This window comes from Amphiprion ocellaris, chromosome 18 (genome assembly GCF_022539595.1).
Source record: "Amphiprion ocellaris isolate individual 3 ecotype Okinawa chromosome 18, ASM2253959v1, whole genome shotgun sequence".
Classification (NCBI taxonomy): domain Eukaryota; kingdom Metazoa; phylum Chordata; class Actinopteri; family Pomacentridae; genus Amphiprion; species Amphiprion ocellaris.
Genome location: NC_072783.1, coordinates 7,085,584 through 7,113,479, shown reverse-complemented (window position 1 = coordinate 7,113,479; position 27,896 = coordinate 7,085,584). Strand labels below are relative to the sequence as shown.

General features: G+C 41.2%; 1 protein-coding gene across 5 annotated transcripts; it reads right to left on the bottom strand.

Annotated features, from left to right (window-relative positions):
- Positions 1-44: 44 nt before the first annotated feature.
- LOC111583246 (prolyl 4-hydroxylase subunit alpha-1-like) lies at positions 45-26,987 on the bottom strand. 5 transcript variants are annotated; one of them, XM_055004571.1, is made up of 16 exons: positions 26,664-26,863; positions 25,322-25,408; positions 25,045-25,141; positions 23,293-23,444; positions 21,021-21,158; positions 19,440-19,682; positions 18,167-18,354; positions 17,576-17,752; positions 16,082-16,152; positions 12,799-12,864; positions 9,816-9,915; positions 6,271-6,324; positions 5,871-5,936; positions 5,723-5,791; positions 4,691-4,787; positions 45-3,929 (listed from the first exon to the last, which is right to left on the bottom strand). In XM_055004571.1, exons 1-16 carry the CDS (start codon positions 26,701-26,703, stop codon positions 3,859-3,861), a joined length of 1,716 nt encoding a protein of 571 aa, XP_054860546.1. In that variant the 5' UTR covers positions 26,704-26,863; the 3' UTR covers positions 45-3,858. The 5 variants fall into 5 exon arrangements, with proteins under 5 accessions (XP_054860546.1, XP_035814039.1, XP_054860543.1 ...); XM_035958146.2 differs by lacking the exons at positions 12,799-12,864; positions 26,664-26,863 and adding an exon at positions 26,870-26,987; XM_055004568.1 differs by lacking the exon at positions 12,799-12,864.
- Positions 26,988-27,896: the final 909 nt, after the last annotated feature.

Here is a 27,896-nt window from a genome sequence, read left to right as displayed (position 1 = left end):
TCTGTCGACACTTCATTCTCATTAGAAACTTCTTTTACATCGACTTGTGTTCTTCACATTTATTACCAGACAAAGTGCAGCGACAGTATAAAGACAAACAGCATCAGTGGGAGTGATGAAGGACTCACCTGGAAACACCTGCTGCAGGTGGACAACATTCATAGAAACCAGTTTAACACAATATTCCTGCTCAGAACCACAAACTCAGCCTGGTTTCATCAACACGAGAATCCTGCATTTATTTAACAGCATCTGTCCTTAAACCCCAGAAGGGTCTGAAATTAAAACTCTGAAAGTGAAACTAAATAAACTGTGTGGCGTCTGTAACCACGGTAACAGAGATGGAGGCACACAGGATGGAGCCCAGTGTGGAGTTTAAAGGGTTAAAGCAGAGATCAGAGCAGGTCTGGGGAAGAAACAGGAAGTGGGCGGAGCCTGTGTTTGGCGTCTGTTTGAGGAGTGAACGACCTCTGGGCTGAAAACGAACCGACACGCCGGATTGGTGGAATAAAGAGGCAGAACCGGGCGAGTTACATAGACGGAGAGAGAGAGAGTTCAGTTTCCATTTGAAAACAGAAAAGAGTCGATTTTCTCTCTTCTGGGTGAAAAATCTGGAGCTGCGACACGAAGACGATTCAAAACTGAACTCTGGTTGTTGCTGCAGAGGCCAGTCATGTTGGTGTTCTGGGAATTTCTCTGTTTTCACCCTTAAAACCAACATTTGGAGCCATTTTAAGGTTCAAAATCTCCAGAAATCAAACCACTGCAGATCCAGGGATTGAATGGATCATGAGGAGGACAAATCTTTACATTTCTGACCTTCAAAATGAAAATAAAGTGCAGAATTCTCCTTTTTACCTCCACAAAGTTCCTTTAAGAGTGTATGGAAGCATCCATGGATTCTACTAAAACTAGTCTTTGACTCAAACAAATGGTTCAAAATAACCCAAAACTTGAACAAACCGAATCAAAAACATCTAAAATAAGAGAAAGAAGCAGAAGTTTGGGGTCAGTTGGTGTCATTTCGGAGAACAGAGTTTTTTTGTTTTTTGGGATCCAAAACTAAGTTCTGTCAAATATTTTGGCTGAATTTGGAGAATTTCATGTTTTCAAGCTGAGAAGTTTGGGACTTTTCCTCTCAAAAAAACACCTGATAAGCTATTTTAATGGCTGAATATCTCCAGAAATTAAATTCCTACAGCCATGAAACTTGGCGAGAACTCAGACAGAATAGTTTCATCAGATCAGAACGACTGAATGGATCCAACAGAGGATGGATTTCTTTGTTAGTGGCCTTAAAAATAAGAAAAAAAAGTGCAAACTATTCAACCCAGACTGGCCTAATGTCTCCATAAAGTTCCTGTAAGTGTATATCTATGGATGGATCCATATTTCTACTAAAATACAGTCTTTGGTCGACATTTCACCAACTTTTGAGGCTCTAACATCAGTAGAATCTGATGTGAGGAAAGTCTGACCAGATAAGGTTCCAGTTTTTAGATGTTTAGACTTAGAATTGGTGTAAAATGACTCAAAAATGATCAAAATGACCCCAAACTGTCCAAAATGATTCAAATTCTGTCCAAAATAAGAAAAAAACTGACTTAAAATCTGGTTAGAATGACTCAATTTCCAAAAATTACAAAAAATTTGTCCAAAATGTTGAAAAATGTGTCCAAAATCAGAAAAAAGACCGTCCAAAGTGACTTCAAACTTGCCTAGAATGACTCCGAACTGTCCAGAATGACAATAATCAACAATTATTAGTTCTTGAAAATGGAAAAAAAGAGCCGAACATTCAACCCAGGCTGGTATAGTGTCTCCATAAAGTTCCTGTAAGTGTATACATATGGATGGATCCATATTTCTACTAAAATACAGTCTTTGGTCGACATTTCTCCAACTGTTGAGGCTCTATCATCATTAGAATCTGATGTTCCAGACAAGGTTCCAGTTTTAGATCTTTAAACCAGGGCTGCAACTAACAATGAATCAATGAATCGTCTGAGCACGATACGTCATCAAAAGCGGAATTGGGCACGCAATGCAACAGAATCATTGTCCAGGCAGAGCGCTGAACACGGACGGACATCCACGCTGCATCGTACATATATTATATATGCACAATGCAGCGCGTATTGTGCTCAGATGATTCATTGATTCATCGTTAGTTGCAGCCCTACTTTAGACTAAATCTTGATGTGGAAACAGAACCTGGTGTTCATGGGGGTCTACAGTGGAACCTTAAAATGGTTTCTCTGAGGGAAGAAATTCAAAAAGTCTCCGGTCTGAAAACATGAAACTCTCAAAATTCACCCTGAAACTCAAACACGATTCAAACCTGCAGCACAAACTCTGGTTTGCCTCAAGAAAGAAAGTGGATGAAGTCTCTGCTGAAGCTCCCAGTTGTGAAAGATTTTAACCAGGAGTAAATTATCAACCATAAGTTGATTCATTCTAACAGCTTTAAGACATTATTGAAGCCTCTCAGGTTTAGTTTTCCGTCTAAACATGTCAACACGAACAAGAAGTTTAAAAAATAGACAATAAATAAGAGAATAATGAAAATAAAACTTGACCAAAGCAATGACCTGCAGCGAAGCATTAAAGGAGTGAAACAGTAACAGAAGGCACCGACTCAAACATCCCAGCCATTTACATCTCAAATGTCAAGAACAAAGAAACTGTATGAGAACAAACTGGAAGTAAAATCGTAGGAGTTTCAGTACAAACCAACTGGTAGGTTCTGGAAGACAAATCGTCTTCCAGAACCTACCAGAGATGTCCAGTTGGTTTCTACTGAAGCCAACCCAATTGTTATGAACTGATGACTGAGAATCATAACAATCCAGATGACTCTGGAGTCATTTTAAGAAGGTTTTAGTCATTTTGGAAAAGTCTGGAGTCATTTTTGAGATGAATCTCCAGAAGCTATCAGAGATGTCCAGTTGACTTCTACTGAAGCTGAAAGGGTTGTTATGACTGAGAATCTACACAGATATTAAAATTAGAGTGTTTTCTGTAGTTTCTTGTGTGAATCTTCATTTATCTTCTGCCATTGGTTGGAAGAAAACCTCAAAGGCGTCTTCTTTTTGTTATCTTGTTAATTTAATTGTTTGTGGAACTGGATCTTTACTTTGGGGACTAAAAGCTGCACTGAGAGAGTTAATGTTTAATAAAATGTCTGTTTAAGTTGAGCTAAAGTTAAGTTTTGCTTCTCAAAATACACAAATACGAGGTTTTAATGAGTGTTTGGGTTAGCTAATAATGGCTAACGCTAACAACAAAGGAGACAGGAAGCTAAAAAAGTCGGATCTTTCTCACTGTATTATGTCATTTTTTTCCTTAATACATTTAAATTAGTGATATCTATGATGTTTTGCTATCAGTCACACCAAACTGCACATTTTCTTGTTTGTCAGCTCACTTTTATGTGGCTAACCTGGAGACTGAAGACATTATTGGTGAAATCAGCTCAGATATAATGTCAGATATTGCTGTATTTAAGATGTTAAACTGGAGTGAAAGAGCTCTAGAGCAGCTGGTTTCTCTGAAGAAGCTTAATTCGATGTGTTTCCTGCTTGTTGCTGCCATGGAACGGATTAAAACGCTCTAATTTCACTCCCTGAATCCATTCTTTCTGCAGCGTTCTTTGTTCCCGACACAAAACTGGCTGGGATGTGCAGACGTCTGAATATTTGTGAAATAAACCTGATAAAGGCGGTGATTTCCATGAATCCCGACTAAACAAACATACCCCAACACACAGCCCAGAAAAAAATAAACATGTAGAAGATGTGCAGTCACACTCAGCAGCTCGGAGGAAGATGGAGGAGGAAGATGAAGGTGGGTCGGTGGTCAGTCGGTCTCCTGGAGGCCACAGCGTCGCCTGAACTCCTGCCCTCGTTCATGGATCCATTTGTTGGAAACTACAGAGAACAAACAGCTCAGAGTGACTTTAAAACCCAACCTGAGGTCAGTTTACAGCCAGATAGAACCAACTAACAGACTGGAAACACAAGAAGATACAGAAAACAGGAATGAAACTTAAAAATGCATTAAAATCTGCTGCCAAGGAAAGAACAAGCTTCTCAACCTTCACTGACAGACTCAGAACTGGACTAAAAAATTCCCCAAAGTCACTCAAAAACTGTCAAAATTATTTTAGAAATTTAGCCAAAATGACCAAACATGCGTCTAAAATTACTCCAATATTGTCACTTTGGAAAGAAATTGAATAATTCTGCACAATTTTCAACCAGATTTTGAGACATTCTATTCATTCAGCTGAACTGCAGGCAATATTTAAACAGGAACTAACTAAACATGTTTATTATCTGTTTGTTGACATGTTGAGTCTGGAAAGTGTTTCCCTGCTGGTTTTCAGCTCCTTAATCCAGATCCAGTGACATAAAAACACCTCAAAGTTTTAACATGTATTAATAAAGGATTTTTACAGCAGATGAAATCATTCTGCTGTCAATGATGTGGATTCAGGTTTAAACATGAAAACAATCAGGAGATAAAAGGACTTAAAGCACTTTCATTTATTTACCATCAGAAACTTTCATTCAGATGTTCTGGACACAAAAACTCTCTGCAGGACGATGAACTTCTTCTAGTTTATAGTTTCTGCTGTGTATTATGTTGTATATTTGTGTATTAGTGTGTTTCCCTGGGATGAACTCACCCCACTTGTTCCCGACCAGAACCGGACAGGCGGCGTGTCGGGTCCGATAGTCTCCTTCTCCACTGGGATACAGATTGTACCAGAACACGGCTGTCCCCTGGAGGAACAGTCACATGACAGGTCAAAGTCACGTCATGTCACATCAAAGTCACATGACACCTCAGATAGGGGCTTTCGACCGGGGTGGAGCCCGTTCGGAGTCGGAGCCGGTGCCCGACTTGGCGCCGGTTTTTTGTCTTTCCAACACCGGAGCTGCGGCTCCGGGCTCCAAAAACTGGGGCTTTTTCGGGCACCAACTCGTTGCTGGGCCAGACTTGGCCAGAGTTGAGAGCCGAGCACGTCACGGGCAGGGGGCGGGGTGACATCTAAAAACATCTAAAGATAAACATAGATATGATCATCAAGTTATTACGCGTGTTTAACCGCTAAGTAATCAATGCAAGCGTAGTCAAAGCTAAGTAGCTAAGCTAACGCTAGCACGTTTACTGTAAAGTATCCAAACGTCTTTGATAATTACCTTTCTTCTCAAACGTGATCGCCGGGCATTGGAATGGCGACGCCGATGGGTAACCCCTAACAGAAGGTTTTGCTGCTCAACGATGGCGAGACACACCAGCAAAGCCATGTACACCACTCCAATGAAGTCCTCCATTGTTGTTGTGTGGGTTTCCGTACGGCGCGAACGCTGTTGAACGGCTACGTATGCAGTGACGTACACACGTTTTGTGGTGGCGCAATGACGCAGCTCCAACTTTGCTCCTTCCGAATGGAAACACAAACCCGTTCTGGGGTGGCACGAGATTTGAACCAAAAAAGCACTGGCTCTCAACTTTGAACCAATCTAGCTCCTGGTGCTCTTTGGTCGAAAGCCCCTAAGAGTCATGTTACTCAAACAGGAGCAGGTTCCTGTTGGTCCACTGTGAGGTTGCCTTTAATGAAAATAAACTAAGTTTGCCTTTTAGTTTATCAGGATCAGAAGTTCAGAAGTTGAACAGAAGTCAAACTAATAATTATAGAGATAATTAGTGTCACCTTTTTGGGCCAAACGGCAGCTCTGATGTCGGTGAAGACGGTGGCGCCCCCTGCCGGCACGTCGCTCATCTGCAGAACGAACAGACGCTCAGTCAGAGTTTCATCCAGAGGAAACTGAACTGAAATTAAAACGGAGAAGATCACTGACATAAAGCAGCCAGGTGGCGATCCGGTTCCCTGTTCCCAACTCCTCGAATGCATCCGGCTCGTCTTTCTGAAAAACAGAATCATTTTAAACATGTTTACCGTAAAACAGCATCAAAAATTCAGTGAACACCTGCACACATATATAATAATAGTAAAATTAATGTAATTTACAGTTTAATATTGTGGATGATTGTGTTTTTTAAAAGAAGCTGAAACTCACTGGAGCAAAAAACAATCTGTTCTTATAAAATCATTAATAGGAATTGATAAATATTGATTTAAATTCAGCGTTTTCCTACTACTTTAACACATTTTATTGGACAGATTTACCGTTTTTGATTTTTTTGCGGATAATTATAAAAGTTTCTTGAAAAAAAATGAGACAATTAAGTTTTATTTACCCGTCCAAAGTCGAAGTGAGGTTCATACTGTCCTCCGACACCGTAGTTAGCCACCTGCATTACACACATTAATATCAATACTTTGGATACAATATACTGTATTGGTCAGATGACAACATGAATAAAGCATCAAGGATGGCGTAATTAAAAGCATCCAAAGAAACAAAGTTTCATTCAGTGGAAAACAGAAATTAAGCAATAATTATAAAATCCATCCATTTTCATCTGTTTGTCCGGGGTCGGGTCGTGGAGGCAGCAGATGAAGCAGGTCATTCCAGACGTCCCACCTCTCAGCAACGCTTTCCAGCTCATCCTGGATGATCCCGAGGCATTCCCAGGCCAGACGAGATACATAATCCCTCCAGCGAGTTCTGGGTCTACCCTGGGATCTCCTCCCAGGTGGACGTGTTCGGAAAACCTCCAAAGGAAGCCTCCCTGGAGGATCTGAATTGGATGTCCAAACCACCTCAACTGGTTCCTTTAGAGGTGAAGGAGCAGCAGCTCTACTGTGAACTCCCTCCGGATGTCTGACCTTCTCACCCTATCTCTAAGGCTGAGCCCAGCCACCTTACGGAGGAAGCCTATTTCAGCCGCTTGTATCCGTGATCTTGTTCTTTTGGTGATTACCCAGAGCTCATGACCATAGGTGGGGGTTGGAATGTAGATGGACTGGAAAATTGAGAGCTTCACCTTGCGGCTCAGCTCCCTCTTCATCATGGTTCAATACAACGCCTGCATTACGGATGACGTCACACCAATCCTCCTGTCCATCTCTCGCTCCATTTTCCCATCACTTGTAAACAAGATCCCAAGATACTTGAACTTCTTCACTTGGGGAAGCAACTCTCCCCAGGGAGGATTCCACCAGTTTCCGGCAGAGAACCATTGGCTGCAAACCGCTCCAGTGCATGCTGAAAAAAAAAACGTTCCCAAACTGGACACCCTCCTCATCCCGGCTGCACCTTGAGATCTTGTCCATGAACATGACAAACATGATCGAAGACAAGGGGTAGCCCTGGCGGAGTCCAGCACCCACTGGAAACGAATCAGATTTTGTGCCAAGTATGCAGACACAGTTGCCACTTTGGTCGCACAGGGACCGAATGACTCGTATGAACGAGCCCAATGCACCATACTCCCGCACTACCCCCCACAGAGTGCCTCGAGGGACACGGTCGTAGGCCTTCTCCAGATCCACAAAGGATATGTAGACTGGCAAGTCAAATTCCCATAGCCCATGACTAATTCTACAAGAATAAAAGCTGATCCACTGTTGTCCAGAACGGAATCTGCATTGCTTCTCCTGAATCCGAGGTTCGACAATCGGTTGCGGAGCCTCCCTTCCAGCACCCCAGAGTAAACTTTCCCGGGGAGACTGAGAAGTGTGATACCCCGGTAGTTGGAACACGCTCTCTGGTCCTCCTTCTTGAAGATGGGAACCACCACCCTGGTCTGTCACTCCACAGACACTGTACCCGATGCCCGCACCACATGAAAGAAACTTCTTAGCCAAGACAGTCCAACAGTGTCCAGAAGCTTTAGCATCTCAGGGCGGATCTCATCCACACCTGGCGCCTTCCCACCGAGGAGCTTCTTAACTACCTCGGCGACCTCTGCCACAGATATGGACGAAGATTCCATCGAGTCTTAAGGCTCTGCCTTCTCCACAGAGAATATGTTGACCAGATTCAGGAGTTCCTCAAAGAGCTCTTTTCACCACCCAACAATATCTCCAGTACGGGTCAACAGTTCTCCTCCCTGACTGTACACTGCCCGAGCAAAGCCATGCCTCCCTTTTCTGAGGTGTTGAACAGTTTGCCAGAAGTTCCTCGAGGCCAACCAAAAGCCCTTCTCCATAGTCTCTCCGAACTCCTCCCACACCAGTGTTTTAGCTTCCACAACTGCCGCCCTTTTGGCCAACCAGTACCAGTCAGCTGCTTCAGATGACCCCCGGCCAGCCCAGCCAGAAAAGCCTCCTTCATCAGCCTGACTGCTTCCCTCACCGCTGGTGTACACCAGCGCGTTTTTGGGTTGCTGGCATGACAGGCACCAATGACCTTTGGGCCACAGATCCTAACAGCTGCTTCTGCAATGGAGGCTTTGAACATGGCCCACTCAGACTCCATGTCCCCAACCTCCCCCGGGATGCAGGAGAAACTCTTCTAGAGGTGAGAGTTGAAAACCCCACAGACAGGGTCCTCCGCCAGACGTTTCCAGTTCACTCACCACCAGGTGGTGATCAGTTCACAGCTCTGCACCTTTCTTTAGCCGAGTGTCCGAGACATACAGCCACTGGTCTGATGACACGACTATGAAGTAGATCATCAACCTTTGGCCTAAGGTGCTGTGATACCAGGTACACTTATGAGCTGTCTCATGCTTGAACATGGTGTTTGTTATGGCCAATCTATAACTAGCACAGAAGTCCAAGAACAAAACACCACTCATGTTCAGATCGTGCCGTTCCTCCCAGTTACCCCTCTCCAGGTTTCTCCGTCATTGCCCACGTGAGCATTGAAGTCCCCCAGGAGAACTATGGAGTCCCCAGGCGGCACCCCTTCTAGGAACCACCCAGAGACTCCAAAAAGGCGGAATACTCTGAACTGCTGTTCGGTGCATAAGCACAGACAACAATCAGCGTTTTCCTCTCTGTGACACGCAGCCGCAGAGAGGCGACCCTCTCATTCTCCGGGGAGAACTCCAAGAAAGCCGTGCTCAGCGGGGGCTCATGAGTATCCCCACACCTGCCCGGCACCTCTCACCATCGGCAACTCCGAAAAGGGAGAGAGTCCAACACCCCTCCAGGATTCTGGTTCTGGAACCCTTGCTGTGCGTGGAGGTGAGCCCAACTATATCTAGCCGGTATCGCTCCACCTCCCACACCAGCCCAGGTTCCTTCCCCACCAGTGAGGTGACGTTCCACGTTCTCCAGAGCTAGTCTACACCACCAGGGGGCGGTGCGCCAAGACGCCCGCTCCTGACTACTGTCTGGTGGGCATAGCACCCGACCCCGATTTCCGGCCCTGCAGGTGGTGGGCCTACTGGGCGGTGGCCCTGTGTTACTTCTTCGGGCTGTGCCCGACCGAGCCCCATGGGACCCCAAGGCTCAGCCACCAGACGCACTGTAACCTCACCCCCCAGGCCTGGCTCCAGGGGAAGGCCCCGGTATCCCAAACCTAGGTGAGGTGGTGGCTTCTCCGTTTTTTTGCTGTCATCAGGGTTTTCTGAATCGCTCTTTGTCTGGTCTCTCGCCCAGGATCAATTTGCCTTGGCAGACCTTACCAGGGGATAATGCCCCAGACAACATAGCTCCTAGGATCACAGAGACACTCAAACCCCTCTACTGTGATAAGGTGGCAATTTGATGGGTGGTTTCTAAAATTATTAATAAATCCACAACACAACCACCAAAGTTCAGGCGTGACGAGAGAATTTTAATCAGCTTTCTGAATAATTGTCAGCCTGTAAGCCACAAACCAGTGAAGTTAGAAGTTTAAACTGTTTAATGATTAATTAAAGAACCTCCAAGCTCAGGTGAGTTTTACCTGCAGGTCCTCGGCCGTGGTGACATCCAGGCCAGTGATATCTTCGATCCTCTGGTTGATTTTATCCACCACCGGATGTTCGAATGCTCCAAGCCAGGCGCTGACAGAACAGAGAGGAAACCGACTCAAACTGACGTTAGAAACCAGAAAACAGAAGCAGGACAAACAGAAACCAGATGAGGAAGGTCAGAAAGAGAAGGAAGTGGTTTTATATTTAGTCGAAGAGGTAAACTAGCTTCATGATGCAGCTATTTAATGATGAAAATTAGTCTCAGAGGGACAAATATGTTGTGTATGAATATATTTACATGTTTGTTGATGACGTGTTAACGGTAACTTCATAACTTCCCAACATCTGTGGGAAATTTCTCTTTAGTATTCATTTATTCATGTTCAGACTATAAAATCATTTATATAATTGTGAAATATTAGGAAGGTATTAAGGAAAGAGCCCAGATTTGTTATGACCACAGACTGTATATAAAGCTGGACCCCATGAAGCCACAATAACTAGATCGCCCCCTGGTGGCTGGTCAACAATAATCAGTTTTTTTCAAGAATTCTAAAGTTATGACAAGCAAACAAAGAGTGAAACCAATCTAATGGCCTCTACACAATGTGCGGTTTTAACGGTCTTATAAGTTCACAGTTTGCTACACTGTACAACATGACTTTAATAATATTTAGATTGCTCTGTGCAGATTGCATGATGAAAAGAGCTGAATTGAAGCCTACGATGTACATGAATTGATGTAAATGTGCAAGAATAAAACGTCATAAGCGCGCGCCGTCCATCCTTGAAAAATAAACAACAGAAGCATAAACGGACCACCTACAATCACAGGGAAACTAGTGAAACATGAATGGAGCCCTTGCCCTTGTGACATTTATGTGTTTGGAGAGAAAACTTGAAGAAAAGGAGGAGGAGGAGAATATGGACACGGTCATGGTTCGGAAAGAGAGGCCAATTTGGGATGCCAATTTTGCAGAGGGAGCTTGAAGTAAGTACTTATTAGCATCTACTAGCATTTTACTTCAGCATTTACTGCTATGGTCTGTAACTTTCCAACAAAACACACCAAATGTTAATGTAACAAACAAAATGAATGTGATGGCTATCGAGATGTTTTAAGACTGTGTCTTATCAGAAAGATTTAACACAACATACTAAAAGTCTGCTCGTGATATCGTGTAGATAGACGAAGTGGCTTCAAAAATTTATCTACTAGGCTGTCTTCTTTGTTTAAATCTTGCATGCTTGTTTTGATGCGTTTTGCCATTGACGCCGCAAATCATCTATTTGGGTTTAGCACCAATGTCGCGCTAATCAGTACATAAGATAAGTCCTTTATTTCTTCCCACGCCAGGGGAAATTCACATTGTTACAGCAGCTTATGTAGCAATAGACGTAGGAATAGAAATAAAATAATAACAATAACATCATTTCATACTGCATTCATACTGCATTTCTATTGGTTAGTTAGTTGACGTAGGTCGCAGCAGCAGTCACACTGTGTGACGATCCCCCCAAATTTCTGACACTGTCAGAATTTTATGGCAGCTTGTCTTTGGTCACCATGACAACGGCCATCCTTGAACCTGTCTCACAGTGCGACATAGGACCATCGATTTAGAGCCAAGACCAAAGATATTGCCACGATTCTCTCACGATTGCTGTCTTTTGTCTGGGATGGCCAAAAATTGTACACTGTGTAGTGGCCTTAAGGGGAAACGCAGCAGACGTGTAGCTAGCTAGACAGCTACCAGTTAATAATCACTGTCTATGGAAGGCCAAATATTTTTGCAAGGTAATGCTAATGTTATGCCAAACAACCTAAGACCACAATCAATCTATGGGGAAAAGTGGTAAGCAGCTAGCTAGCTAGACAGCTACCAATTAATAATCATTGTTTCAACCTTTTTAGTCACTTAATGCAAATGCTTTAGCTACCAATCTATATGGAAAAAGTAGATGATAGCCAGCTAGCTAGATAGCAGTTATTAGTCATTGTCTTTTGAAAGCTAAATTATTCAGCAAGGTATTGCTAATGTTATGGCTAGCAAGCACAATCAATCCATGTTGAAATTATTCGATATGTAGCTAGCTAGCTAGACATCTACCAGTTAATAATCATTTTCTATGGAAGGCTAAATTATTTGGCAAGGTAATGCCATTGGTATAACTAACAATCAGTCTATGTGGAAAAGTAGACATCTATCAGTTATTAATCCTCATGCTTTGAATGCTATCTTACTTACTAAGTTAAAGCTAATGTTATAGCTAAGAGCACAATCAATCTATGGGGAAACGTGGTAAGCAGTTACCTAGCTAGACATTTACCACTTATTAATCATTGTGTTGAAGGCTAATTTAATTAGCAAATTAATGCTAATATATCATAGCTACAAAGCAGAGGAGACCAATCTATGGGAAAAAGTAGTTTACATGCATTTAGCTAGTAAGAAAGCTGACCATTACCATTGCTGAGTTTTGAACGCTAATATAACTAGACAGCTATTGCTAATGCACACAAGAGTGATGTCCTGATGCTATAGCTAGAAAGCTAAGAGCACAACCAATGTATGGGAAAAAGTAGACAGTAGACAGATGGCCAGCAGTTATTAATCGCTGAGTTATGAAGTCGAATTTAATTAACAAGGTGGTAATGCTAATGTTATTGCTAGCAAGCTAAGAGTACAATAAATGAGTGGGCGAAAAAAAAGTTGTTCATGTGTAGCTACCCAGCTAGCAACTAGCATTTGCTAATTACTGCTATTTAGACAATGATTAGTGTTAAAACAACCATCAACAACAGTCCAGATGGTGGTGATTGGGCTTTGTAGCATTAAAGAAGCTAACGTGTGGGCGGGGCAGGAGGCAGGACCTCGACACCACGTCTTTATACACAGTCTGTGGCTGCAGCAGACGATCAACGGACCTCCAAGTGTTTGGTTCAGAAACTAAGCTGCAGCAGCTTCTTACCTCTTGGAGACTCTGTAATGAGCCGTGGTCAGTTTGCCTGTCTGAGGGTCATGAACCGTGGCCCGTCTGAGCTAGTTCACAAATTATATTACAGAGGACAGAACAGACAGAAGAAACAGAGAGAAGAGAACAGACAGAATAAACAGAAGACAGAGGACAGAGAGGACAGATGTAGGTCACTAACCGAGAAGAGAAGCTGACGTCTGGGAGGCAGCAGAAGCTTCAGACAGCTAAACTGCTAAGCTAACGTATTCTTAATCTAGTTAAAATGTGTTAAAATATCATTACAATTATTATTAGTTCATTTTTATTTTTTGCATCACATATTATTTACATTCTGCATTGACTCCAGATCACAGAATTTGAAATGAATCTACCCTTTTAACAAAGGCACGGTTCAAACGTAGAAAATCAGAAAGAAATGTAGCTAACAGCTGTTATTCTGATGTCGGTCAGTCCAAAGTGTCTTTAAGGAGTCGCCTCAGCTCCAGTAAATCAATAAATTAGCTGTAAATGTGTCTGTGCAGCTAGTTGCTCATTTAACAGCAGAAATATAGATGTTAGCCATCAGATTCTCCTGCTGCCTCCAGGACAAAGTTAAAGAGTCAACGAGAGCCACACACTTTAATCTTTGACTCATTTTCCTCCTCAAGCAGAAGAAGAAGAAGCTTCATTCTTGGCAAGAGCAGCGAGACAAAACTCATGTTTAAAACCTTCATGGTTCATTATGTTTGAAATTTGCTGGAAAATCCCACCAGTCATGTTCCAATAGGTTCCAAAAACGCCAAAATATTAAGCTTACTGTCAGATATGACGAGAGAAAAGCAGCTGCCGCTATCAGTTACTCTTCATTCTGCCAACAGTAATAATCACTAAATAGTTCTTATAGTTCTGACTTTAAACATGATTAATTATAACATCAAAGACTCTTCATTTAAACTCTTGTGAAAAGTTGTGCTGCAAATTACATGTCAACAAATGAATGGTTGTAATTTACCTAATGTCTGCAGCGCCCCCTGGTGTGTGGAGGACAGAAACTACAGTGTTCACATTTAAACCGGACGTATTTTTACAAAAACTAGTATCTGTCAGACAAATACAGCTGGCAGAATTCTAAGAACAGTATAAGCTGCAAATATGGAAAACTAGAAGTCTAAAAGAGCAGCTGTGTTTCTGGAATTAATACGAATATCTTTAAAACCTTCCTTTTATGTTTATTATAGCTAAGTGTACATTAAGGAAAACTCAAAAATACTATCAGTATCAGAGCAAGAAAAACTGTTTTCATGCTGAAAAAATTACAACATGCTAAAATAAACTTAAAAATCAAATTAACTCTTCCATATTGTCACGCAGATAAATTAATCAAGTCGTGTATGTTTCTACATGAACGTGACAAGCTGCTGAGCTTAAATAGTTGGTAGAACACACTCCAAACTCATTTAACTGACAGCTGCATGCAAAATTATCCAGCCCCCTGACATGTCTGACATTCTGGCAAAATGCGCAACATTAAAAGAGGTGAACAATTTGTTTTTTGAAATATAATACCAAAACAAAAATCACGATTTAATTCATTTTAGCCCATTCCTCGTGCGCGATGGTCTCCAGCTCAGCAATGTTCTCAGGTCTACGTGCTGCAACAGCTTTCTTCAGATGCCACCACAGAGTCTTCATTGGGTTTCAGTCTGGAGGTTGTAATATCCACTCAAGAACCTTCCAGACTTTTTTCTCTAACCAAGCCTTTATTGGTTCTGATGTGTGTTTGGGGTCATTGTCTTGCTGGAATGTCCACTTACGCCCAAGCTTCAATTTTTTTCAGACTGAGTGACGTTCTTGCCCAGAATATCCCGGTACTTCCTGAATCCATGGTGCCTTCAATAAATTGGAGATTCTCAGTTCCATTAGAAGCAGAACACCCCCACAGCATCCCAGATCCACCACCATGCTTCACAGTAGGCAGAGTGTTCTTCTCCTCGTAGGCCTCGTTCTTCCTCCCAGACATTCCTCTGATCCATAGGACCAAAGAGCTCTAGTTTGATCTCATCAGTCCATAGAACAGTCTCCCAGAACTTCTGTGGCTTTGATAGGTTGGTTCTAGCAGACTGGAGATGTTTGTTCTTGTGGTGTGTCTTCAGAAGTGGTGTCCATCTAGGGGATCTGGCATTAAGCCCTTCAGCATGGAGTGTGCAGCGTTCTGTGTCCACAGAAACATCAGTTCCTCTTTCAACCAGATCTTCCTGCAGGTCCTTGGCAGTAAGCCTAGGGTTCTTGTCCATCTGTCTCCGCAGGAATCTTGATGTTCTCGCTGACAGCTTCTTTTTTTTACCACGACCATGTAGTGTAGCCACAGTACCGGTGGCTTTGAATTTACCAATGATGCTTCCATCAGTGTCTCTGGGAACATTCAAAAGCTTGGAGATCATCTTGGACCCACTTCTTTCCTTGCACAAAGCAACTATCTCCTCTCTAAACTTCAGGGACATCCCTCTGGTCTGAACTATGTTTCTTGCTAGTGACGTTATGGGAAGTACTGACACAAAGTGTCCTCATTTTACAGACATGAGTATTACTCAGTGTTTAGCATGTGTCACCGTTGAATTCACCTCCAAATATATGCATACAGATGGATGGATTAGAGTTGTACTGCAGTTATCTGTATTTATCTAGTATTGTTTATAGGGGGTTGAATAATTCTGCAACCTGCTTTATGTAGAAAAGTTGAAATTTTGGATGGATTATGAATTAAATCTTGATTTCTGCTTTGGTTTTATATTTCAATAAACTAACTGTTCACCTCTTATATGATTTAGGCGCCTGCAGTTGTAATGTTGATCATTTTGCAGGAATGTCAAAAATCTCAGTGCGGTTGAATCATTTTGCATGCAACTATATACAATGACAACTTGTGAGCACAAAATATTGTTTAGATTGCATTAGATTTAAAAAAAAAAAATTGTTTGTTGGGGTCTATGAGGTTCTACATGTAACCCCAGAAAGGTTCCATTCTTATTTATTTTTATACTTTAAGTACATTTTTCTGCTAGTTTAGAGTTTATTGTGATATTTTTAGTTTCAGGACTAAGGAGCTGTAGAATAATCACATTGTGGAGCGATTAACAAAGATTAGTTTGGTCATTTTGTCCTGAACTGAAGGTTTTTGTCAGTTTTCTGCTCTTGCCAGGATGTGAGCACACAGAGGGGAGGACGGGTGAGAACCAGATAGAGGAGGTCGGCCGGCGGTCTCCCCCACAGACGGGCCTCGTTCTTGGGCAGCTCTTACCTTTTACTGATGCGGTAGTGGGCCGTCTCCAGCACACCGGTTACGGGGTTGGAGATGGTGGCTCGACGCAGCTGTGGAGCCAATCGGCCGACAGTTACAGGGAGAACCAAGCCGACCCCCTGAAGAACCGACTAACTTTTGCTGACACTGAGATTTAAGGACTAAAGTACCGACCCGAATACAAGACGACACTTTTTACAACATCTGTTAGTGAGAAATTAACTTTAACATGGACGGGTTTTGAGTACTGGGTTTTTCCTCGCTCAGAATCAGTCTTTGGGATAACTTTTAGCTTCAGTAGGTCAGAGCTAATGTCATAGCTAGTACAGCTATGTCGAAAAGTATCTGATATGTAGCTAGCTAGTCATCTACCAGTTATGAATCATGCTTTGAAGGTGAACTTACTTACTAAATTAGAGCTAATGTTATAGCTAACAAGCTAAGAGCACAATCTGTCTATGGGGAAAAGTGGTAAGTAGCTAGCTGGCAAGACATCTACCAGTTATTAATCATTGTGTTTTGAGGGCTACATTTTTTCTCTAACTGACAGCTAATGGTATAGATTGCAAGCTAAGAGTTCCACCAATCTACAGAAAAAGATATTTAATATTCAGCTAATTAGTGAGACAGTTAGCAGTTCATAATCACTGTCTGCTAAAGGCTGATTTGATTAGTAAATTAATGGCAATCTTACAGCAAGAAAGTTAAGAACACAATCAAACTATAGGAAAATCTAGTTGAGATGCAGCTAGCTAGCTAGACAAATAGCATTTGTTTACGATTGTGGTTTGAAGGTAAATTTTTGAGTTTATGCTAAAGTTATAGTTAGCAAGAGTTTTAGCAGTCTGTGAGGAAAAGTAGCTGATATGTAACTAGTGAGAAAGCTAGCAGTTATTAATGACTGTGTTTTGAAACTATTTAAGTTATAGCTAGCAAGCTGAAAGCAGCGCGCTAGACAGCTAGTAGTTATTAACCACTGTGTTGTAAATGCTAACATATTTGTTAAGTAAATGGTTATGATACAGCTAACAAGCTCCATGACACAGTTGACTTGTAGCTAGCTAGCTAGACAGCGAGCAGTCTAGCTAGGCTACATTGTGTTTTGAAGCCTAATGTATTCAGTAAGTTAAAGCTAATATTGTAGCTAGTAAACGTAAGAGTATGACCAAATCTATGAAAAATCTGAAACTTCTCAGAGGATTAATTTAGCTCAAAGGTGCATCTCCATCTTTACATTCTCAACATGTGATTGTCTGATATTCAGGCCGATACATCCAGCAGTCCTGAAAAATCTCTGCTCACTTAAATCTGTGAGAGATGGTTCAGAGGAAACCAGGAAAATGCTGCAGTGTTGATAATCTCAAAGGGTGGTGATGGTTTCCAGTTTCATCAAGTTATAAAATGGACCCAAACATGGTGAATATTAAATATTTCTGCAGTAAATGAGACTAACTGTCAGTGAAAGCTTCTTTTCTAGCCGATGCTTGGACTCACCCTGGGTTTGGCCAGCTCTTTGACCTTCTCCATCTCTTTGTCCGACACGATGTTGTGGTAGCGGACGATGCGGGGGTGATCCCACTCGTCTTCCTGCCTCACCGGACCAATCACATACCTCGGGTGGCGGTTGTTGTCGTAGTAACGGCAGAAGAGGCGGCTCTGCCTGCGGGGAGTCTGACAGAAGGAAGAGTGAAACGATAAACTGACAGATGTTGGCGTTCAAAAATTATAAAAAATAAAGCTCTAGTATCTTTTTCTTTTTGTATCATAATGTTATGGCTAGCAGGCTACAGGTTCCAGCAATCACTGGCCAGAAGTAGTTGATATGTAGCTAGCTAGCAAGACAGCTAGCAGTTATCAATCACTGTGTTGACAGCTGGTTTAAATAGCAAGTTAATGCTAATGCTGGAAAGCTAAGAACACAATCTATAGGAAAAAGCAGCTGGCAAGCAGCTAGCTAGCAAGACAGCTAGCAGTCATTCATCATTGTGTTTTGAGGGCTCTGTGAGTTCATGTTCTAGTCATTTTAAAGTCTCTCCCTGCTATAAATTTACTAAACTTATTTTAGTTTGGTTTGTTTCTGCTCACCATCCGGATGCCTTCTCCTCGACACAGCTGCTCGTACTTCCTCCTCTCAGGCAGGTAATCATCAGGTCGACCTCGACTCACCGTCCTGTGCCTCCCCTCAGCCTCTTCCGTCGCCTCGGCCTTCTTCTGTTTGGACAGCTGGTACTCAAAGTATTTAAGGTTCCCGTTGGCTCGCTGGTGTGTCGGGTCTGACGGGCAGAACCAGAACCTCAGGTCAGTTTAAACCAGTTTAAATGAGTGCAGATGAAGACATAAAGCTGGAGTCTCCTTTCAAACAAAAGCTGCAATGATAAAAACATCAGTTGTCGGAGATTTTTATTAATAATATTAGACTACATCTTTAAGTCCTGGGATCCCCTGAACCAGTGACGTCATAGCAAAAACAGCTAGTAATATTTCAAGAATATGACCAATAACACATATAAGAAGAGAAAGTTCCCTACAGCAAAAACCCGATTTCTCTATACTAACAGATTTTTCCTAAACTGCTCCTTCATTGGGAATTAGCTGAGCATATTTATATTCATCAGACTTGTAATGAACCAAGGCTCTTTCTATTCCATTATTCACTCGTTCCTGTATCTTGATTAACCAAGAAAACAATTATTTATGGTTTTAATTAGGCACAGCCCTATTTTAAAATACATTAATTTGTGGTTCTGCTGTTGATGTTGATTCCAGAAAAATCCTAAGAACTCACATTTATACTCATCAAACTTGTCCAGTGATTGTTTAAAACACTGTTGGATTGTGAAATATTTTGTATATTTGCAAACAGGAGACAAAATCTAGATTTTTCTTGTGCTTTAATGAAAAAATAAAGATTTCACTAAATATGAAAGTGAGTTTTAAGAAAATATAAACATTTATGAAGGAATAACTATTTTTACTTCCAATGTGTATCATTCATTTGTGTAATTATGAATACTTATTGTTTATTTTTTTATTGTTTACCAATGCTGTTGTAACATCCCCACTATGGGATTAATAACAGATTATCTGATATTATTAAATAGCAGTAATTATCTGCAGTCTAACCTGAACATCTTTGGGTTTGTTTGGAAAAAAACAAGCAACCACAAGAGAATAAATTCAGATTTTTTTGTGTGGATGCTGAAGATTTGTGTTCGTTTTTGTACAACATTTTCATTTAAAACTAATTTTCTCATCAATTTTCAACCTATGAATGTCAATTCATGTTGTCAAGTCCTACTCTCTCTTTACAGAAATAACAAAGACATGTTTTTCCTTTCTTTAAGACTACAGTACTGACCAAGCTCCAGCAGCCTTTTGGTGAAGCCCAGAGCCCTCTCCAGCTCCCCCTGCTGGTAGACAGAGTAACTCAGGTAGTCCAGGACGGTGACGGCGTCCACAAGCCCGGACGTCTCTCCCTGATCCAGCTGCTTCAGGGCCTGGACCATCCACAGCTCGGTGTGGTAGTAATCAGCTTCCGAATATGCCACCTTCCCCAGATCGTAGCAGTCGTCCACCGTCAGGGAGGCGACCGACGACGAGCCTAAAGAGAAACGCTGTCTGAGTTGGAAAATCTGACGTTTTTTTAACACTTAAAGGCTTGTTTCTGTTCCGACATACATGCAGATGAATCCCCATATATTAAAGAAAGAGCGCAGATATAACAACAAACATGTTTCTGTAGATCCTCATTCAGCAACACCAACCAAACCAGATCCTTAATAAACTATTTTGCATCCTAATTAGGTTTGGAGTTCCTCAGGGATCAAGTCTGGGTCCTCTTTTCTTTCTATTTTTACTGTTTTTCACAATTCAAGACTTGTTTCTCAAGCCACACATTAAAGAAAGAGTCCAGTTTGAACAACAAACTCATTTATAGATGTGTTTGTTCTTCATAGGTGAATATTTCTCAGGTCTGACTCATGCATGTCATGTTTCTTATGTTGCTCACTGTGTTGAACACCAATCAAACCAGTGCAGTAAATACAATAATCATGGCTGTTGCACAAAGCTGGACGGACACATTGGCAGTTTGTTCTGATTCTAGAAAGAATTTTAAAACCTTAATCAGCTTCTGTTTGCTGTAATGTGGCCAAAGAGTTTGTCAGATCTTGAACAAACTATTTTGCATCTTAATTAGGTTTGGAGTTCCTCAGGGATCATGTCTGGGTCCTCTTTTGTTTCCATTTTTAGTGTTTTTTTCCACAATAAAAGACTTGTTTCTGAGGCCACACATTAAAGAAAGCTCAGTTTTAACCATAAACTTATTCAGACGGAGAGATGAGGAGTTTGCAAAAAATATAAATAAACCACGATAAAGACTTTTAATAAGAACAGAAGCAAGTAAGGGAAATTAAAATATATACAAAAACAAAATGAGAAATTTAAAGAAGATTCATCATCAGCTTGACCTTCTGAGACGTCAACTTGACATTTAACTTCTGAAAATCAGTATGATTTTATGACTTCATTTTAACATGCTTTTAAAAAAGTCTGTATTTAATTTTTTTAAGCTGACAACAATGATGCTAATGTTTTGTGTTTAGTCAATAAAAACTCTGTCTGTGACTCTTTTAAGTTGATATTTTGGATCAAAATGATTCATTGTTTAGCACAAAACTTGGAGTTTAAGTTACTGATTTTTCTTCAGACACTTTAGCTCAATTACCAGACCTTTTTTCCATCAGGAAATCTTAATATTATCGTAAGAAACTCCATTGAAGCTCCTGAGATTGTCTACTTTCAAAGAAGCTGTTGGCTGGAAAATATCTTCCAGAACTGTGCCTTTATTCTCTAAATATTCAGACTTTTTCCTGATAAAACTGATGGCATCGTCCTCGTTTAATCCCCTTTTCCCTCCAAACACTGTGTTTTTACCGACCTGGCAGCTCTCCGGTGGAGATGATGTTGGTGTCCAGCTGGTAGGTGTCCTGAAGCCTCATCAGAGCTTTAGCTGCTCCGGTCTGGTCATCGTCGTTGGGAAAGTTCTGCCTCTGGATGGTCAGGTTGGAGATGAACGCTGGAACACCACCAATAAATAAATCTGATGTTTCTGTACTTCAGTCGCTGCTGCTACTGAGGTGATTTCAGTGTTTAAATCGCCTCACAATTTACTAAAAATCTGCTGTAATTTACAGAATATTTCCCGCAAGGTGTGCACAGTTTAGCACCAATTATAATAGAAAAGGAGAAAATGTTAGAAGATATTCTGACTATAAACTGGTTCACACTGGATCTGTCAGAGTTTCTCTTCTGCATGTTGGTCGATCTGAAGTTCATGAAAATTATTTATTTTGGACATTTAAAAACTCTGTATAGCCTCAAGTTTTCTACTTCTAGACTAATCTGTGAAATATGAACACTTTTCTATCAGGATTTCTATGAACCAAAGAACATTTTCTGTAGATGTGAAATAATATAATTTACAAATCTGAACATCCATATGTGGAAAGCCTGTTTTTTGCTTTATTTTTATTGTTCTTCTGATATTTATTTAATGTTTGTACCTTAGCTGGATTTCTAAAGGTTATTTGATTCTATTCTGATCTTAGTTTAGTGTATTAGTTTGAAATTGGCAAACTAATGATCAACAAATCAAACTTACAGTTGTATGCAAAATGATTCCACCCCTATGAGGCTGTATCTTCAGCAAGCTTTAGCTGCAATGACCTGCTGTAGACAGGAAGTATCGTCTCTAACAAGCTTCTGGCAGCTCCTTGGGAATTTTAGCCCATTCCTCGTGGGCAATGGTCTCCAGCTCAGCAATGTTCTCAGGTCTACGTGCTGCAACAGCTTTCTTCAGATGCCACCACAGATTCTTTATTGGGTTTCAGTCTGGAGGGTGTGATGTCCACTCAAGAACCTTCCAGACTTTCTTCTCCAACCAAGCCTTTGTTGGTTCTGATGTGTGTTTGGGGTCATTGTCTTGCTGGAACATCCAATTAGCTTCAAATTTTTCACAGACAGTGATGTTCTTGTCAGGAATATCCTGGTACTTCCTGAATCCATGGTGCCTTCAATACGCTGGAGATTCTCAGTTCCATTAGAAGCAGAACGCCCTCACAGCATCCCAGATCCACCACCATGCTTCACAGTAGGTAGGGTGTTCTTCTCCTGATCCACAGGACCAAAGAGCTCTAGTTTGGTCTCATCAGTCCATAGAACAGTCTCCCAGAACTTCTGTGGCTTTGATAGGTTGGTTCTAGCAGACTGGAGATGATTGTTCTTGTGGTGTGTCTTCAGAAGCGGTGTCCGTCTAGGGGATTCTTGTCCATCTGTCTCTGCAGGAATCTTGATGTTCTCGCCGACAGTGTCTTTTTTCCACCACGACCATGTAGTGTAGCCACAGTACCGGTGGCTTTGAACTTACCAATGATGCTTCCAACAGTGTCTGTGGGAACATTCAAGAGCTTGGAGATCTTCTTGGACCCACTTCTTTTCTATCAACTATCTCCTCTCTAAACTTCAGGGACATCTCTCTGGTCTGAACTATGTTGCTTGCTAGTGGCGTTATGGGAAGTACTGACACAAAGTCTAGCATTTTACAGACATGAGCATTACTCACTGTTTAGCACATGTCACCATTGAATTCACCTCCAAATATATACATACAGGTGGATGGATTAGAGTTGTACTGCAGTTATCTGTATTTATCTAGTATTGTTTATAGGGGGTTGAATAATTTTGCAACCTGCTTTATGTAGAAAAGTTGAAATTTTGGATGAATTATGAATTAGATCTTGACTTTTGCTTTGGTTTTATATTTCAATAAACTAACTGTTCACCTCTTACATGATTTAGTCGCCTGCAGTTGTAATGTTGATCATTTTGCAGGAATGTCAAAAATGTCAGGGCAGTTGAATCATTTTGCATGCAGCTGTAATCTCTGCTGCTGACAAACAAATTCCTACCTGATTTCCACAGACTCACCTGGACAATAAAAACACTCAGTGTGGCTCATTTTTCACTGACCTAAAGCATAAATTCTATTTTTTCAGTTAAGAAAAAAACAGCAGGCAACTCTTTTTCCATTTCCTTTACAATTAGCAAAAACTGTGCAGGACTTTCCTGGAAATATCAACTAATTTACATTTTATTTCAATTTGGGATGACCTTTAGTGTGTGTGTGTGTGTGTGTGTGTGTGTGTGTTTACCGTCAGACATGTCTGTTAGCACCAGACTCTCCAGCTCCCTCCACTCCGTGTTCAGTCTCTTTATCAGTTTGAAGGCGTTTACTGGATGTCCGAGGAAACCTTCAGGGTCCTGAGTGGCAGCAGAGGAGAGAACGTCCAGTCTGTCAGCCCACCTGGACACACAACAGACACACAACAGACACGCACACTTACTTAGTTTCATTTCCCAGAGACCAATTCTTAACATTAAAATGAGTCTTTCGGATGAAATTTATTAACTCACCTTCTGACTTCCTGTTTGTTGTCTTTAAAAGGACCCACAAACAGACAGTGTGAACATTTATGTCCCCACAACGTGAGGAACACAACACACACACACTTATACAGGTAAGAGTGTGTCCATCTTGTACCGTTTTTAGCCTGAGGCCCAGAATTAATTAAAACTCATCACATCTACAGTTGCATGCAAAATTATTCAACCCTCTATGAACAATACTATGTAAATACAGATAACTGCAGTACAACTCTAATCCATCCACCTGTATGTATATATTTGGAGGTGAATTCAAAGGTGACACATGCTAAACAGTGAGTAATACTCATGTCTGTAAAATGCTAGACTTTGTGTCAGTACTTCACATAACGCCACTAGCAAGAAACATAGTTCAGACCAGAGAGATGTCCCTGAAGTTTAGAGAGGAGATAGTTGCTTTGTGCAAGGAAAGAAGTGGGTCCAAGATGATCTCCAAGCTCTTGAATGTTCCCAGAGACACTGCTGGAAGCATCATTGGTAAATTCAAAGCCACCGGTACTGTGGCTACACTACATGGTCGTGGTGGAAAAAAAGAAGCTGTCGATGGGAACATCAAGATTCCTGCAGAGACAGATGGACAAGAACCCTAGACTTACTGCCAAAGACCTGCAGGAAGATCTGGCTGAAAGAGGAACTGATGTTTCTGTGGACACAGAACGCTGCACACTCCATGCTGAAGGGCTTAATGCCAGATCCCCTAGATGGACACCACTTCTGAAGACACACCACAAGAACAATCATCTCCAGTCTGCTAGAACCAACCTATCAAAGCCACAGAAGTTCTGGGAGACTGTTCTACGGACTGATGAGATCAAACTAGAGGTCTTTGGTCCTATGGATCAGAGGAATGTCTGGGAGGAAGAACGAGGCCTACGAGGAGAAGGACACCCAGCCTACTGTGAAGCATGGTGGTGGATCTGGGATGCTGTGAGGGCGTTCTGCTTCTAATGGAACTGAGAATCTCCAACGTATTGAAGGCACCATGGATTCAGGAAGTACCAGGATATTCTGGAAAAGAACATCACTCAGTCCATGAAAAAGTTGAACTTAAGTTGGATGTTCCAGCAAGACAATGACCCCAAACACACATCAGAACGAATAAAGGCTTGGTTAGAGAAAAAAGTCTGGAAGGTTCTTGAGTGGACATCACAACCTCCAGACTGAAACCCAATGGAGAACCTGTGGTAGATCTGAAGAAAGCTGTTGCAGGACATAGACCTGAGAACATTGCTGAGCTGGAGAACATTGCATACGAGGAATGGGCTAAAATTCCCAAGGAGCTGCCAGAAACTTGTTAGAGACGATACTTCCTGTCTACAGCAGGTCATTGCAGCAAAAGGCTGCTGAAGATACAGCCTCATAGAACCTGAATCATTCAATAAACTACTTGTTCACCTCTTATATGATTTCGTAATCACCTGCAGTTGTATCTGCAGTAACTGAACAGATCATCGTCTTACTTCTTGATCTGCTCCAGTTTGTGCTCCTCAGCTCTGATGTAGTCCTTCAGGGAGGAGACCAGGTCCTTCTCCATGAACAGCAGGTCTGTCATTTGGCCTGAGAAGCAACAAAAACGCTGATTTAATTCACTTTTAGATTCATTAAGAACACCCACAGATGTGCACTGAATTCTACATTTCAGATTTTTACTCATTAATCCTCCAGTAAAGTCATTTTTTTCTGTCCTGTTTCTGTCAGATGTTCAGAGTTAGATGTTCAGAGGAATCCAAGACTCACCGATGGAGGTGAAGAAGTCATTGTGAGCCGAGGACCAAGTGAAGAGCAGAATGAGGACGAAGCAGCAGCGACAGAACATCATCCAACCTGCAGACACACACTGACGTCATACAGCGACTACACAACGACGACACAACAACAAACCTGCACTGAAACCTGGAAACAGTACCGACTGGAACGTGTCTGTGGGATTAAAAACTCTCCAGCACAACTCAGAATAATAATAATAATAATAATAATAATGATAATAATAATAATCAGGGTTTCTACAGCTTCACTAGAATAAAGCCAACATTTTTACATTCATAACATTCATCAGGTACATATAATAATAATTTATCAGGATACAACTATTTAGATAACAGACCTGCAGCCTGAAGGAATAAGAGACATGAAACAACCAAAACAAAGACAGAAAATGGTCACAAAGGGGCATAAAAATAACAAAAATAGGCAGAACATGACCACAAAAAGATGTAAAACTATTACAAAAAGACAAAAAACAACCACAATGACCAAAAAGACACAAAAAAGTCACAAAGAGACAAAAACAACAACAAAGACATGCAAACAGACCAAAAAACCGCACAAAATGACCACAAAGACACACAAAGCCCCTTACATAGGACATAAAACAACCACAGAGACAAAAAGTGACCACAGTGACTAAAACAAACCACAGAATGACCACAAAGACACAAAAAAGCCACAATAAGACACAAAATGACCACAAAAAAGGCAAAAAACAACCACAAAGAGACACGAAACATCTACAAAACCACATAAATAGCCCAAAATTGTCACAAAAAAGAACTAAAGCCCCTACAAGGGCAATTAAAACAATAACAAAGGACATGACATGACCACAAAGAGACAAAAAACAACCACAACGATACACAAAACGACAACAAAGAGACATAAAATTAATAAACTATTCAAAACAACCACAAAATGATCACAAAGAAAGACAAATGACGATAAACAGACACAAATCTACCACAGAGACAGGAAACAATGATAAAAGACATACAAAATGATCACAGAGACAAAAAAAAACTGCAGACATGCAAATAGACCACAAAACCACACAAAGTGACCACAAAGAAACACAGAGCCCCTTGAAGAGGACAAGAAACAACCACAAAGAGACAAAAAAGAGACACAATATGACCACAGCGACTAAAACAAGCCACAGAAGGACCACAAAGAAATAAAAAAAACACAATAAGACACAAAATATCCTCACTTGTCTTGTCTGTCTTTCTGTCCTCACCTGTCCTGTCTGTCTGTCCTCACCTGTCCTGTCTGTCTGTCCTCACCTGTCCTGTCTGTCTGTCCTCACCTGTCCTGTCTGTCCTCGCCTCTCCTTTGGTGTCTCTCATGTTAAAACACCTGAACGCCCCAGTTTCAGGTGAAACTATTCTGTTCTAGCAGCAGAATTTTCCAGACAATCGGCCCTCCGCCGGTCAAAAATTCGGTTTCCGGTTCATTTAATTCGGTGACGTTCAAACGAACACCAAGGGAACATTACACCGGACGTGTTTTTACCGTGTTTCTCCCGGTTCGGAAGGTAAATCTCCGGTTAAAACTTCTCCGCTGCTGCTCCGCCCTGCTAGCAAAACAAACCGCCTCCCGCTTCTTCTTCTACGGTCGCTTTCATTTCTTCTTCTACGGTCTTTAATTTCTTCTTCTACGGTTCCTTTTCTGCATCTTCTTCCAAAATGGCCGCCTTTCACGCCATCTGCTGGTCCAGAAGTTCATCTGCTCCTTTCCGTTCATAAAATCACGACATTGTTTGATTTTAGCTGTAAATTGTCATATTTAAGACGTTTTCAACAAAGCGTTGCGTCTAAATACGAATAACGAATATATGTTTGTGAATAACTGTCTGTTCTGGTGTTATTTGTTCTGATTGTGTTCATCCCAGCTTTATATCGGAATAATTCCTACTAATGTGAATATTCGGTGAACAGAGCTGTATTTGACTTGTAGGTGTGTAAGTTTGGGGCGTCAAAGACTACTTGGTTGAATTTTCTCCAGCCTTTATTCTCTGCAGAAGAAGTTATTAGACATTAATCAGCTTTACAGTTGAAAATGAAACAACTGAAATGAGACGGAAAGCAAGCAAAAGGAGACAAAAAAATAAGGCAAAATAACAATAATAGGACAGAAAACAACAAAATTAAGATGGAAAACAGAAATAAGACAGAAAAACAACAGAAATAAAAGAGAAAACAACAAAATAAGATAGAAAATAACAAAAATAAGACAGAAAAACAACAGAAATAAAAGAGAAAACAACAAAATAAGACAGAAAATAACAAAAATAAGACAGAAAACAACAAACAGGAAACAGAAAACAACAAAAAATAAGACCGAAAACAATAACAATAAGACAAAACAACAACATTTAAGACAGGAAACAACAAAATTAAGATGAAAAAACAACAGAAATAAAAGAGCACAAAATAACCACAAAAAGACCTAAAATGCCCACAAAACAGTCTGAAAATGATCAGAAAAGAAAAAAATGAGCACAAAGACAGACAAAACAACCACAGAAAAACACAAAATG